Source organism: Heterocephalus glaber, unplaced genomic scaffold (genome assembly GCF_053883595.1).
Source record: "Heterocephalus glaber isolate CG9 unplaced genomic scaffold, H.glaber_assembly_v1.0 deba00001428, whole genome shotgun sequence".
Classification (NCBI taxonomy): Eukaryota; Metazoa; Chordata; class Mammalia; order Rodentia; family Bathyergidae; genus Heterocephalus; species Heterocephalus glaber.
Genome location: NW_028258293.1, coordinates 32,580,112 through 32,595,483, shown reverse-complemented (window position 1 = coordinate 32,595,483; position 15,372 = coordinate 32,580,112). Strand labels below are relative to the sequence as shown.

Sequence of the window (15,372 nt, the reverse complement as noted above, 5' to 3'; positions counted from 1 at the left end):
TACATGGAAAATCAGTGGCAAGTTAGGCAAGTAACTTTTAGGAAAATGGTTGTTAGTTTTAAGAGAGATTCAACAGGCTGATGAGGAAAGGAAATAGGGTGAATAGATAGAAAATATTTTGACAGTCTACATACTTCCCATGTTGCACAGATTTTCAGTGGCATTAGATGGGGCTATAAGGTGCTCAGATTGCCTGTGACTATTCTGTTACCCTGGAACCTATTTGGGATGGGGTTTGTCATTTCAGACTTTGTTCATTTAATAAGCACGAGGTATGATCAAAATGTATAGTGAATGTTTAAGGTTTTTTTCCTCCTCATTGAACTCACTTGTCCCATCATTCTTGCCACTTTCTGAAGTGGTTCTGGATATCCTCTTTTGTGAATATCTTAATGAGGTATAATAAAAATACAGTGAATGCTGCAACCAAGTGCTGCCCAGTGGAAAGGCAGCCTCATGAAAACATTACAGTGTGTCTTCTTCCACCTATTCAGTGGATCTGGGACCATGTCACTTCATGGTCACTTCAAAGAGACCATGAAAGGTGTATGTTTTTAATCAATTCAGGACCTCAAGGCAGGTGTGACAGCACAACTAAAGATACAAATGAGGACTTCCAGAACTGCTTCAGGAAGTGGCAAGAATGGTAGGATGAGTGTGTTTGAAACAAGGGGGAGAATTTTGAGAGGGATTAATGGCAATCTTTTACTGTAATAACTTTTAAAGATTTAAACATTCACTGTATTTTTCAGTCACACCTTGTATTTACTGAACTCCTACATCTTGGGAGTAGAAATGAGCTCATCATTTTCGTCTTTAAGGAACACAGTATAGTAGAGGAAATGAGCCTGTAAACAAAGAATGTAGTCTGAGCACCAGAATAGAAGGCTCACCAGAAAATCAGCTCTTCTTGATTTAGGAGCTTTCTCAGGTGAGTAATTAAAGTAGGGATTAATTTGGCAAAATGAGTAGTCATTCTAGGCAAAGGGAGTAACCTGACCAAAGAGACACAAGTGTTGAGAGTGGAATTTTGAAGACCCACAGTTAGCTCACTGTGGCCAAGACACATTAACAAAGTGGAGATGAGGCTGGAAAGGTAGGAAGGGGCTGGATCATGGAAGACGCTGTATGTTGTTTTTAGGAATATGGACTTTCTCCTATAGAAAACGAAGGATTCAAAGTTGGGACATAGCATGGTCTGCATTTTAAAACATTTGCTTCATTTCAGAGTAAGCAGATTACTGTTCACCCACTGCTTGCTCATAAGGTTAAGCTACACAAATTCCCCATTCCTGCTGGCCATTGTGCTGTACACCTATAATCCCAATACTTGGGAGGCTGAGGTAGGGGGATCAATCACAAGTGTGGCCAGTCTGGGTTGTCTAGCAAGCTCAAGGCCAGCCTGGACTACATAGCAAGACCTTGCCTTAGAACAAAACTAAAAAACAACAACAACAACAAAAACCCATTCCTATGGAAATAGCTACTTTACAATTTTTTTTTTTTTTTTTTTTTTTGTTATCAGGGATTGAACTCGGGACCTTGTACTTGCAAAGCAGGCAGCGGAACCACTGAGCTAAATCCCTGGCCCTACTTTACAAATTATAATTTTTTTTTTTTTTGGTGGTACTGGGGATTGAACACTGGACCTTGCACTTGTAAGGCAGGCCATGGCACCACTGAGGTAAATCCCCAGCCCCTTGCAAATTATAATCTTAAGGCCAGAGGCATTCTGCCAGAGGTAGGACACTATAGACTTACATGTATGGAATCTTGTTTTAGGCAGCAATAAGCTTTTTTTCAAGGAACTGAATGGTAAAATATGGGAGTCCTATTGATTGATAAAAATAGAATAATATGTCTACTTATTCTGTAGGTTTGGAACTGAAACTTCTTGATCCCAACAAGATCCCCAAGGCCTCGATGACAAGTGGTTTGGTTCAGCAGTTTGAACACACAGTCCTTCCCTCAGTGACTCCCTGGGCAACATTCATCTGCACTCTGATTGCCATATCGGTAAGTTCAGCAGGTAGTACTCACTTCTTGCGTTTCCTCTGCTTTTGTTTTTTTGGGTTTTTTTGGTACTGGGGATCAAACTTCGGTCCTTGGCCTTGTGAGGCAGGCGGCGGAACCACTGAGCTAAATCCCCGGCCCTCCTTTGCTTTTCTATTTGGCATGGTTGGTTGAATTTCAACTTTCAAGCTTTTCCAATACAAGATAAATTTCATAGCTACCATCCTGCAGATTGAATGATTTCCTACCAATTCTTAGAGTAACTTTGAACATGGTAAAGAAGGATTTCCAGTAAAGCCTCTGTGAGAGGAATTCTTGCCAATGTTTATTAGCCCATCTGTCTCCCCTGGGGTGAAGAATAAAGAAAAGGCTGGGGGAGCTGGGGATTTAGCTCAGTGGTTCCAGCACTTGCCTCACAAGCAAGCACAAGGTCCTGAGTTTGATCCCCGGTACCAAAAAGAAAAGAAAAGAAAAGAAAAGGCTGGGGGCGAGGAGGCATGGACCATGCTATGGAGAAAGAGGAAATCTTTGTAGCAAAAACACCCAGACTTTGTTTGGTTTTTTTCATCCTTGGTCAAATGATCAGAATTCCAAATTTGTCTAGACAGCATGGATGTTTTGTCATAATGGTGATGAGTTGAGAGTCAGCAGTGGCTCTGTGCATCAGCTGAGAGTCTGCTTTGAGTCATACACTGTTAGAGCCTTCGTTCACACTTGTTAGTGATCATGGTGACCTCAGTTTCATAATAGAATTTTATTGGAATTCAATGTAAACAACTATTGGTAATTACACTCAGCTTTAATTTTGGTTTCTGAATGATCCAACCTATTAGCAAGACACCTGACTCCACTTTACTATGTTGCAGTACTTATATGTAGGTTCTAAGTTCTGCTCATCTACATGTTCACATGGTTTAACTGAGGTAAAAACTTCCTTTCTAAAATCTCAGCCTTGTAAACCACACTTATTGGTACATACATAAAATCCCAGCTACTCAGGAGGCAGGAGGATTATAAGCTCAGCCTAGACAACTTAGTGAGACCTTGTCTCAAAAAATATTATCTCGGCCCTGTAAACTGCATATAGAAGGCAATAGTTTTATTGTAAATTATACTTCAGCCCACAAAACCAGATGTTTATTGGGGCCGGGGATTTAGCTCAGTGGTGCCGCTGCCTACCTCGCAAGCGCAAGGTCCTTCGTTTGATCCCTGACACCAGAAAAAAAAAACTAGATATTTATTAACATGGTAAAATCTGATTTATTATCCCAAAAATATCTGTGAGCTTTTCTCTTTGATCTAATGGAGTCAATAGATATTAACTAATTATAAAGATATAATAAGTTATTATGTTGTATGTTCTAGAATAATGAGTTAAATATGCTTCCAAATGCTTGCTTTCTCTTAGTAGTTGCTTTTATGTTAACTTTAGATGGACTTATACAAAGAGTGATAAATTATCCCAATTTACTGGAGAACTGTTGTTTTTACTGCTGTCTAGATCTTTTTTTCAGAAATGATGCTAATTCCCTTTGAACACTGTTTCTCTAAAGCCCGGTTTTAAATGACACTGAAATTTTATTTTTGCCTGTTGTTTCTAGCCCTCTGTTTTCTGTCTCTGGTTTAAACCCCAAGGGCCCAGAGGGTTTCTGCGATGTCTGATTCTTTGTGCCTTGAGCTCCTTCATGTTTGGGTGGCATGTTCATGAAAAAGCCATTCTTCTTGCAATTCTCCCAATGAGGTAAGCAGAGCACAGCCAGTCAGCATTTCTGGCATATTTCACAATGTCTTAGTGTTTTCCATTTTGTTGTGCCTCTTCTTGTCCTGTTCAGTGGGATAGGCAAAGGACCAGAGTCCCACTAGGCAGGACGGGATGCTTAACTTGGGATCTTTGGACCCAGGAAGGTTCTGAGGTTTGTAAAAGTGCAGGTAGTGTTTCTGCATTTTTGGTAAGGGGTAGGGTATTAATTAACTGCCATGATAGGTCTGAATATTGAATGGTAGCATGGCTTGGGGAAAAGCTTTGGCATTGTCACATCCCTGAAAATAAGTTCCTTGTTAAGTATTATTTGTCTAAGTTGGTGGTGAGTTCATTCTAGAGTAACTCCATAATGTTTGTATTGCACTTTAAACTTTCCAGAGTATTTTATTTTTGCTTTTGGATTCTTTTGAGCCTATCAACAACATTTAAGATAATCAGGATTAATCAGTATTGAATCCTCTCTGTCTTAACATCTGCAGAAAGTAGGACTCGGTTTGTGACTTATCCAAAACCACGTAGCTAGCAAGTAGCACTTAGAACTTCAACCTGATCTTAAAAGGCTGAATCTTATGCTCTTTACACTGTGCTATTAAAATTTTTTTTTATCCAGATGTGGTGGCACACAATGTAATCCCAGCAACTCGGGAGACTGAGGCAGGAGAATTTCTGCAAGTTAAAGGCCAGCCTGAGCTAAATAGCAAGTTTAAGGTCATCCTGAACTACACAGTAAGACCTTGTCTCAAAAAACAAATAAAAATTTTAATGTAAAAAAAAAGTTAATGTAGTATGTTTTATGCATAATTCACACTCAGTAGATTGATGGTAATGGGATGACCCTTTTTTCTCGAGGTTTTTCTCAAATTTGAGAGATTATTTAAGCTCTGAAGGACAAAAACATTAAACATATTTCAGATTGGTGTATATTTTCTCTGGTTTTATTTAGCAACATGGTATTTCCAAATTAAAAAGCTGGGCATGATGGCACATGCCTGTAATCCAACATTCAGGAGGCTGAGGCAGGTGGATTTTTGTGAGTTTAAGGTCAGCCTAAACTACACAGCGAGACACTGTCTCAAAAAAAAATAATTGGTTAAAAAGTAGAGCAAAACTTTTAATGTCATTAGTCTGAATTCCTTCTGCAGGTACAGGACATAATCTAAGAGATGAGCTGTAGGGTTGGAAATGAAATTCCAAATTCTGTTTCCCCAGCTGGAACCACTAGGTGCTCCCAGTCAGTCCCACAATATTTATTTCTTTGGAGAAGGCAATTAGGGAAGAAAGATTTGTTTTTGGATATTTCCTGATTTAGTTTGGTACCTCTATCAATCGCTTAGTTTCCTACAAAAAAAATTAATTCTCAATTGCATTAGATTTGTAACACTATCAGTGTTTACTTTATGCTTAAGCTAGTTCTGGGAATAATAATAGATGCAATTTTTTCAAGATCTTTTCAAGTGTTATTTCAGTTGTTTTAAGGAATTATTATAAGAATTTTTATTTTTAGCCTTTTGTCTGTGGAAAAAGCAGGAGATGCTTCAATCTTTCTGATTCTGACCACAACAGGACATTATTCTCTCTTCCCTCTGCTCTTCACAACACCAGGTAAATAGCTTCTTTTTAGAGGGATACGTTTGACTATCATGCCCTTTTCGTCACAGCCTAGAGATGAATACTCACTGACTGAAACAACCCTATAATCTTGTGGAAGGAGAGATCTCATCGGTTCTCTTAAATAAAACCTGCAGTTTACCCCAATGTTATGTATCTTTTAGATGTCACAAAAACAGTTAATGTTGGGGCCGGGGATTTAGCTCAGTGGCACTGCTCTGCCTTGTAAGCGCAAGGTCCTGAATTCGATCCCTGGTACCAAAAACAAGCCAGTTAAGGTCAAAAACATTAATATGTCATTATTATGACACATTATTAACTGTGTCATTGTGCTTACATTACTTTAAATATCATGAATCCTCCACTTATCAGCTAAATTATTATCTGCATTTTTTTTTTGTTCTTTTAACAGAACTTCCCATTAAAATCTTACTCATGTTACTATTCACCATCTATAGTATTTCTTCACTGATGACGCTATTCAGGTAATCAGAAAAGTACATCTAAAATTATGTTTACTCTTGTGAAATGTTTGCTCTTAAATGGTTACTTTTAAGGTTTTTTCATATTTGTTTGTTTGGGTTTTTTTGTATATTGATACTGGGCATGGGACCCCAGACTTTGTGCATGCTAGGCAACCACTCTACCACCGAGGCACGTCTCCAGGCTTTCTTTTTTTGAGACAAGGTTTTGCTGTGTAGTACAGGTTGCCCTTAAACTCACTATGTAGCCTAGGCTGGCCTCAAACTCACAACAGTCCTCCTGCCTCAGCCTCCCTAGCGCTGGATCACAGGCATGCACCACCACACCTGGCTATTCCAGCCTATTTTTAAATTATAATAGTAAAATAACAACATTACAAAATGCTGATAAGAAGAGGGAGAGATTATCCATAATCCTGTCATTTGGGCACAGTACCACAGGTTATGTCTTTGGTTTGGGGAAATATTTAAGGAAGATCACCTACCTTAAATTAATACCTTTACCAGTGAGGTACATACTTATAATCCCAGCCTCTGGGAGGCTGAGACAAGAAATTCAAAAGTTTAAGCCTGCACGAAGGTATTTTTAAGATAAAGCTTCATAATGGCCTATAAACTTTGCATATATATGTAGTTTGATACATACTGTTGCATTTGAAAATCTTGTGTATTGTAACTGGTTTTATACAAAATACTGAATAGTGGCAGTTGTGTAATTACAATTGTAATTAAAAGTATTAACTAAGAAAAAAAAGTTTAAGCCCAGCCTGGACAATTTAGTCACTTAGTGAGACCCTGCCTGAAAATTTAAAAGGGGCTTAGGATGGTTCAGTATTAAGGATCTGGATTCAATTCCCAACACCACACATAAAAAAATGTATGGGAGGGCCAGGGATTTAGCTCAGTGGTTTCGCTGCTGGCTGTGCAAGCACAAGGACCCGAGTTTGATCTCCGGTACCAAAATAAATAAATAAATAAATGTATGGTAGGGCCAGGGATTTAGCTCAGTGGTTTCGCCACCTACTGTGCAAGCGCAAGGACCCGAGTTCGATCCCCGGTACCAAAACCAAAACAAAACGAACAAAAAATGTATGGATAAAATTACATACATAAATACACAAATGGAAAAAACTAAAAGATATTATGTAAAATATGTTATGGAATTGTCAATAGAATTTTTTCTCTTCTAAATTTTATATAATAAGTCTGAGCTGGGCATGGTGGTACTATAGTCCCAGCACTCGGGAGGTTGAGGCAAGAGGATCACTGCGAGTTCGAGGCCAGCCTGGGCTACGTAGTGAGTTCATGGCCAGCCTAAGCTCTATAGTAAGACCCTGTTTTAAAAAACAAAACAAGGGCCAGGAATTTAGCTCAGTGGTGCTGTGGCCTGCTCTGCAAGCGCAAAGGACCCAAGTTTGATCCTTGTTACCATAAAACAAAAGGGCCGGGGATTTAGCTCTGTGACACCACGCCTGCCCCATAAGTGCAAGGTCCTGAGTTCAATCCCTGGTACCAAAACAAAACAAAACAAAAAAAACAAGAAAAAAGTTAAGTCTGTAATATTTTAAAGCTTGTTAATGGTTTATATCTGATTATGTCCATAAAAATTTATATAATTATATTAAAATTCAATTATAACCATGTGATCCAGCAGTTCCACTCTTAGCTATATACCTAAAGGATTGAAAACAAAGAGTTGTACACCAGTGTTCACTGTACCATTATCCGCAATAGCTAAAAGATGGAAACAAGGACCAGGGATTTAGCTCAGTGTTTCTGCCACCTGTCTTGAAAGCGCAAGGTCCTGAGTTTGATCCCTGGTACCAAAAGAAAAGAAAAAAAAGATAGAAACATCCCAAATGTCTACTAACAAAAGAATGGGTAAATGAAATGTGGTATATATTTACAAGAGAATATTATTAAGTCACAGAAAAGAATGACATTTCAATATCTGCTATAACATGGATGAATCTTGAAAACATGTCAAGTGGAAAAGTCAGACACAAAAGGAAAAATATTGTATGATTTTACTTAGATGAAATTCTAGAACAGGCAAATTCCTAGAGATAGAAATGACGCTGTTTGTTTTTTTTTGTACCGGGGATCGAACTCGGGTCCTTGCGCTTGCGCAGCAGGCAGCGAAACCACTGAGCTAAATCCCCAGCCCCTAGAGATAGAAAATAGATTAGAGGTTGGGGGCCAGGGGAATAGTGAGTTATTAATGGTTCCATAGCTTCTGTTTGGGGTCATGAAAATGGTTTGAAAGTGGTTAGTGGTGATAGGTACATATTATTATTATATTTTATGCCACTGAATTAGATACTTTAAAACATGGTTAAAATAGCAAATTTCTCTCTCTCTTTTTTTTTTTTTTTTTTTTGGTACTGGGGATCCAACTCGGGTCCTTGTGCTTGCGCAGCAGGTGGCGAAACTACTGAGCTAAATCCCCGGCCCCACAAATTTCTCTTTAAAAATTTTTTTTATTTTATCCCACTTCCCTCCCCTCAAGTCCCCTCCCTTCCCCATGTACAAAAGCTTTATTTCCATTTTTCCTTCTATTTTCCCTCTTTTTCTTGCCTCTTCCTTCCTTTCTCCCTCCCTCTTCCCCTGTTCCCCTTCCCATTTGAACACTTTCTTCCCATTTCCCAGCATCCATTATACATTTTAGTCCTTTTTTCCACATTCAATTTCTCACACCAGAGAAACAATGCAGTATTTAAACATGTGTGTCAAATTTATTTCACTTAGGGGTATGGTATCAAGGTCCACCTGTTTAGCTATAAATGTTGGAGGCTCATTCTTTATGGCTGAGTAGTACTCCATTGTATACAAAAACCATATCTTCTTTATCCACTCATCAGTTGATAGGCATTTGGGCTGTTTTCAAATTTTAGCTATTACACATTGTGTTGCTATAAACATGGATGTGCATATATCACTGTGATATGATGCTTTTAATTCTTTCGGAAAGATACCAAGAAGAGGTGTAGCTGGGTCAAGTGGAACCTCTAGCTTGCCAAAATAACCCTTAATTTTGTTTAAAAATCCTTAATTATATATGATCATATTCTTATTCTTAATATATTGCTTTCCCTCTTCCAAGTGCAGAGCTAATTTTCCCTGAGTGACAGCACAAATAGAGGATTGGGTGAACCTGGGTTGTTGAGACAGTGCAATTATCAGTTTTTCTGCATGTGAAATTTAATGCAATCTTTTGACTCTAATCTTGCCTATGTCACATCAAGACAGTGCAGTCCAGGGATCTGGCTCAGTGGTTCCACCGCCTGCCTCAAAACCGCAAGGTGTCACAAGTTTGATCCCTTGGTACCAAAAAAAAAAAAGACAGTGCAGGTGGGGAAGCGTCAACAGGAAAGTATTTGATAAACAGGATGACTCATCTAAAATCAGACTTTTCTCTCCATTTTTCTTCAGAAAAGAAAAACCTCTTTTTAATTGGATGGAAACTTTCTACCTCCTTGGCCTGGGACCTTTAGAAGTCTGCTGTGAATTTGTGTTCCCTTTTACCTCCTGGAAGCTGACATACCCCTTCATCCCTTTGTTACTGACCTCAGTGTACTGTGCAGTGGGTGTCATATATGCTTGGTTTAGACTGTATGTTTCGATGTTGACTGGCCCTCCTGTTGGCAAGACAAAGAAGCAATGAATAAAGGAACTGCTTGGATGTAGGCCAAGTAGTTATTTCATGGGAAATTAATCAGAATTTGAAGAAGGTTGCTGGTGGTGTGAGCCATTCATTTCAGCAGGTCTGTTTAGAGGACCATTCTTCCACATTTGGCCTTGCCCAGCCTAGCAACCTGATTGTCACCATGGTGAGAAGCCATTTGCCCTCCTTAAGCAATGAAACACATCTGAAAAAAAAAATCTTGCCTTCCCCTGTTAAAAGTGTCTGATATATTCAGACTGCTCTGTTTACTGAAGGAAAATAGGGAGTCTGATTAACAACATAATTATTTGTAGCCTGTGCTGACTATTGTGAGGATATAAAGCATAGATTCCTAAACTGAAGGAAATATAAATAAAATGCCATTTTGTATTTCTGTATGAAATATTTTTGGGTCATTACCAGCTCTTTCATTTTCCTGTTGGCATACACACAGACAGATGGTGTACTGTTCCCATTCTGTACACCTTGTTCCAGGAGGCTTTTATTTTTCCTTGAAATTATACAATGACAATACTAAACAAAGCCAGGGGGAATGTTTAATGTGCTGCTTTGTCCAGGCAGTAGAGACTACAAATCACAGCTACTTGTATTGAGTTAAGGACACCTTGTACAGCTCATTTATTCTTACAGCAAGCTCTGTTATTTTGATAAGGCTGCCACTTAAACCTTCCCTCATGTGAACAAACCAAAGTGGTTTTTGCAGAGTTGTCTCTTCCTCTCCCTTTTTTGGAAGTACTTCATACATATTTTTTACTCAGGACTTCAGTTTGCCTAATACCTGCTGCGTTTTCAAATTCACCCAGTACTTAGCCAACATCAGAACTTTAACACATTTTATTTTTCCATTATCCCCTAGGGTCATCTGTCTAAGGTCAGTGGTATTTAAGGATGCTAACCCCATTATCCCATCCCTCAAATCAACTCTATCTTCCCAGACTTCTTTTAAGTCTGTTGTTAAAGAGGTCAAGGTGGGAATTATGAACCAGGTATGGTGGTGCACACCTGTAATCCCAGCATTTGGGAAACTGAAGCAGGAGATTGAGTTTGAGGCCAGCCTGGCCTATATAGCTACACCCTGTCTCAAAGGTGAGAAAGAGTAGTCAAAGGGACAGAAGCATCCCTCTTCTAATCTTGCCCCAGTGTCCCCTACTGCTATCTCAGCAATTTAAAATTCTCAGTGTGCCATGCTGTGTTGGACCTCTGCTTTCATTCACTCATTCTACTTCCCTCTCTTCTCTTCTGTTTTTTCTGCCTTGTCACCTGATTATACATACTTCAAGATTCAAGCTGGAGGTGACTCAGTGGTAGAGCATTTGTCTAGTGCTGCACATGCTAGCACTGCTAGCACTAGAAAAAAAAATTCAACCCATGTACTGCCATGCCTGTGAATATAGAAGTAGCTCTGCACAATGATTAAAAAGCCAGGTGTGGTACACATGCCTGCAGTCCTAGCACTCAGGAAGCTGAGACAGGAGGAGCACTATAAGTTCAAGGCCAGCCTGGGCTACATAGTGAGTTCAAGGCCAGCCTATACTACATAGTAAGACCCTGTCTCAAAACAAAACAACAACAAAATGATTAAGAAATAAAGAGACCCTAGAATCATACAGCTTGGTTGGAAATCCTGCCTCCCCCACTTTTTATGGCACTGGGGATCAATTGTATAGCCTGGCTCATGGAAGGCAAGTGTTCTACCACTGAGCTACATTCCCAGCCGCCTTTATTATTTTTTTTTTAACAGGCAACTTATTTAACTGCTTTGTATTAATGTCCTCTTTTCTCAAATAATTGCATAAAGGTTTAAAACACTGGTTAGCTGTTCACTATGTATCAGTTGCTATTTATATGAATCCTTTCCTTTCCCTCTTCTTTCTCTCTGCCCCAGAATCGTGTACCTCTACCAGTTGCTCCCACTGACCCAGGGATTGGTTTCTACCATTAATTGCTATAATACTTACGTGCATCTACCTGTTTTCCACAGGAGAAAACACTTAGCTTAATAGTCCCAGTGTTTTGGCACAGTTGAATGAAGGAAGCCCATTACACAAAGACCATGATTAAACCCCAAACGTTACTAGTACAACCATTAGCAAACACAAAAGAGCAAGGGTAGTTAGTTCCTCACATTTTGGCAGTTGTATCCACAAAAAAAGATGCATCTCAACAAGGCCAAATTTAATTGTTTTGCAGACTTAACTATGAGAGTGATGTGACAGTAGAACTGGAAGAGCTCATCTGGTACAGGGATGTCCAGAATCCCTGCAGAGCACTGGAGGTTTTTTAGATTTGCTTCAGTGGCTCTAGGTTCTGTCCCATCTTCCACCAAAGCAAATATGCTTTAGGCTTCATATTCATTTTCCTTTGACTTTAGGGTTCAAAGATAGTCCTACCATGGTTCAACCCTTTATATGACAGAAAGGAAATGGCTCCACGGACTGAGGAATATCCTGTTGGTACCAAAACAGCCTAGAACCCAGGCTTCCTGCCCACCTACCACTTAGTATTCTTTTCCAAGCACTATATTTTGTATTCATGTATTTAAACTTTGCAGAGTTCTGGGTGTTTTTCAACTACGATTTTCTAGGTTTAGAAGTTAAATGTACTGTTTTAAAATGTTTTGAAATCTAAAACCAAGTCAAGAATAAGATTATCAAATTTTAAATAAGATATACGAACATTTCTTATCTATTGTCTGAGGTATATGCAATGAACCAGATTTTGAGGAGATTTAAAAAAAAAAAAAAGTAGGTAGGGCTTGGCATTCTTCAGGGTATTTTTCCCCAGGTGGAATAGAGCTCGAGCGGGAACCACTAGGAAGATGTACTGTCTTTCCAGCCCAACACTGGTCGATTTTCTTTGTTAATGACTTCCATCTGGAAACTCTGTGAAGGAAACAATATCCGACATGGCTCCCTCTGTGTGGCCCAGGCAGCTTCTGTTTGCAGTTAACAGAGAAAAACACTCCATTAAAATAGGGGCTTTAAAAAAGATGCTTTTCTGCAGCAGTTTGATGACATTCCACTTCCAGCAGGATGATAGTAGGAAGTCTTCTGACCCATCCACCTTTTGTTTGTGCACCAAAGAACAAGCTACTATGCTAATCGCAGCTCAGATTAGAATGATTTTATAAACCTCAAAAACTTGGATCAGTATAGCCACTAGCTTCTCACTGTGAAGTCCCATATGCAGCATTGCCATTTTATAGAAAAGTCAATAATAATACTGATTTTTTTCAAACTCAGGAGTCAGAAATGAAAACAATATACATGTACATATACAAAAGCTCTGAAAAGGACAGGACCTATCATACACCTGTACCAAAAAAAAAGGTACTGACTCCTAGAAAGGTTCTCAGAAGAACCCTCAGCAGTTTTAATTTTAGTTTTCCTGACAATAGACAGCTGATTAAGCGGGATGCGGGGGGAGGAGGGGTTCACCAACTCCATATATACAGCGATTTGTTAAAGTTTTGTTTTGTTTTTTGGTACCAGGGATTGAACTCGGGTCCTTGTGCTTTCAGGGCAGGTGGCAGAACCACTGAGCTAAATACCCGGCCCCCTTGTTTTGTTTTTTGGTACCGGGGATCGAATGCAGGACCTTGAGCTTGCAAGGCAGGCACGGTGCCACTGAGCTAAATCCCTGGCCCTGTTGAAGTATTCTTAATGCTAAATTAATATTTTTCTTCCTTTGACCTTCACCTATTAGTTTCTGGAGCAATGCTTAATGAGATTCCATTCCCATTTACATGACAGCCTCTAGAGTACAAAAGAAGATCCCATATTCCTTATCTTCTGAGTGCCAACTATGTGCCAAGTACCATGCTAGACATTACCTTTATTCCTTCCTAAAACTTTGCAAATCAAATTTATTGCTTAAAATACTGGGCCAGGGATTTAGCTCAGTGGCACCGTGCCTGCCTTGCAAGCTCAAGGTCCTGCGTTCGATCCCCGGTACAAGAAAAAAAAAAATTCTGACCCCCTATTAAGGGGTTAGGCACTGTGTTAGGTGCCAGAGATCAAAAAGTGAACAAGAAAGATATATTCTTGCCCAAAAGAAACTGTTCTAGTAGGTACAGGGTCATAAAAGGCAGGAAAAGAACAAGTTGAAGTTGAGAAAGTAGGCAGGATCCAAATCATGCAGTCTTTCAGATTATTATAAGAAATTAGATTTTATTGTAAGTCAAATGGAACCTAAAATGCTTTCAGATTTTCTGAGTTAGTTTCACATACATAGGGCAAAATTTAAAATGTGCCTAGCCACTCAGTTCAGTCCGCTACCAAGATGCAATCATTGTTACCAGTTTCTTGTGATCATTTCAGAGATATCAAAGATTCTCTATGCATGGACAGTATATGTATACAAATGATAGCATACACAAAAGCTTTATGAGGACACTGAGCCTTAGTTGGCCCATTCAATACATAAACATTTAACAGTTTTAACAAAATCTTTGTAAACATCATTTGAATATGTATTTGCCTAATTGGTGTTCAGAATTTAATCAGCCTTCTAGGGAACATTTTTGGTGGTTTTCATTCTTTTGATATAATTTTAAAAGAAACACTGGCTTAAAAAAAAACTATGGAAAAAAAGCTTTTTCAGGTCATACTAATTCGTTGTATTTTAGAAATATTTTCTAATTTAGTAGTGTATGGGTTGGGCTTCAAATTCCTGTTGTTGTTTTTTTTGTTCGTTTGTTTGTTTGGTACCAGGGATCAAACTCGGGACCTTGCACTTGCGAGGAAAGGTGCCGGAACCACTGAGCTAAATCCCCGGTGAGGACATACTGATTCTATAGGACAGAATCTCAGACGTATAATTACTGGACTAAAGGATGTGAGCTTTTGAAATATTTGCTGCCTTCCAGGAAATTTCCAATACATACTCTCCGGGATCATCTTAACTTGAAATATTACAGATCAGGGAGTGCTTTTTTATAGGCGTAGAAAGGCCATCCTTTATTCTTTTCATGGTGAAGGGGATGCATGCATGCTAAGCAACCGCTTTACACTGAGTACACTCTTACCCCTCATCCTTTAATTGCTCTTAGCTGGTATTTAACTCTTCCACTTAAGAAATCAATACCTTTGATGCATATACCTTTGCATTGACCTCTGGCTTAATTAGCTTTCTGGATAAAATGTTGAATGTCACGGATGAATGGGCACAGCAGGAAGACATTTTATGTCTGTACAGTATTAAGAAAGGCTTTCTGAAGAAAGCTGTTTAAAGTTGGAAGCTCTCCATTATTGGAGATAGAAATTGAGCAAAGACTGGGCAATCACTTGGCAGAATGTTTTCTTTCATTCATCAAACCTTTAAAGAATACTTCTTTCTTCAGCCTTGAGAAAGGACCTGAAGACTCAGAGGTGAAACATTTTAGGGTGCTGCCACCAAAGATGAATTTCAAGAATAGGCCAACCGATGCAGTTCTGGGGTTCTTTGAAGTCTTTGTTGCTGCCTGGACCATAATTTTGGGCTTTGGAGGGTATAGCTGTGCGAATAAACGGCTGGAAACAGAAAAACAGCTTTCATGGGGTTTCAATTAATGATTCCCATTTGTGGGTGCTGAATGCAAAGATGAATCTTTGCTGAAGAGATATTCATGGGCAGGGAAGGGAGATGCAATTCAGTGTGAGGAAATTAGGCCGGAAAAATAATGTCTCCTAGCTTTTGTCCAGTTTAGTTCGTTTGGTGTACCCCATCCGTTGGTACTAGGCTCCCAAACCTTCACTTCCACCAGAAGAATTAGCGCTAGCGGCAGAACAGCCTGGGCTATTTTGTAGGCCGGAACCTCTTGTACTGGGTGCCGGAGAGCACGC

The 15,372-nt window shown here is 39.2% G+C and overlaps 1 protein-coding gene across 7 annotated transcripts in view; it reads left to right on the top strand.

The window, feature by feature from the left end:
* Alg8 (ALG8 alpha-1,3-glucosyltransferase) overlaps positions 1 to 9,919 on the top strand; it is a 30,568-nt gene extending 20,649 nt beyond the window's left edge. For 4 of the 7 annotated variants that reach the window (XM_087211343.1, XM_004869677.4, XM_087211344.1 and 1 more), the window contains 5 exons: positions 1,877 to 2,016; positions 3,615 to 3,754; positions 5,280 to 5,377; positions 5,796 to 5,868; positions 9,298 to 9,919. In XM_087211343.1, the coding sequence (XP_087067469.1) occupies positions 1,877 to 2,016; positions 3,615 to 3,754; positions 5,280 to 5,377; positions 5,796 to 5,868; positions 9,298 to 9,529 (683 nt within the window). In that variant the 3' untranslated portion in view covers positions 9,530 to 9,919. The remainder of the gene's footprint in view (positions 1 to 1,876; positions 2,017 to 3,614; positions 3,755 to 5,279; positions 5,378 to 5,795; positions 5,869 to 9,297) is intronic. The other 3 variants (XM_087211342.1, XM_087211346.1, XM_087211341.1) reach the window with 3 other exon arrangements.
* Positions 9,920 to 15,372: the final 5,453 nt, after the last annotated feature.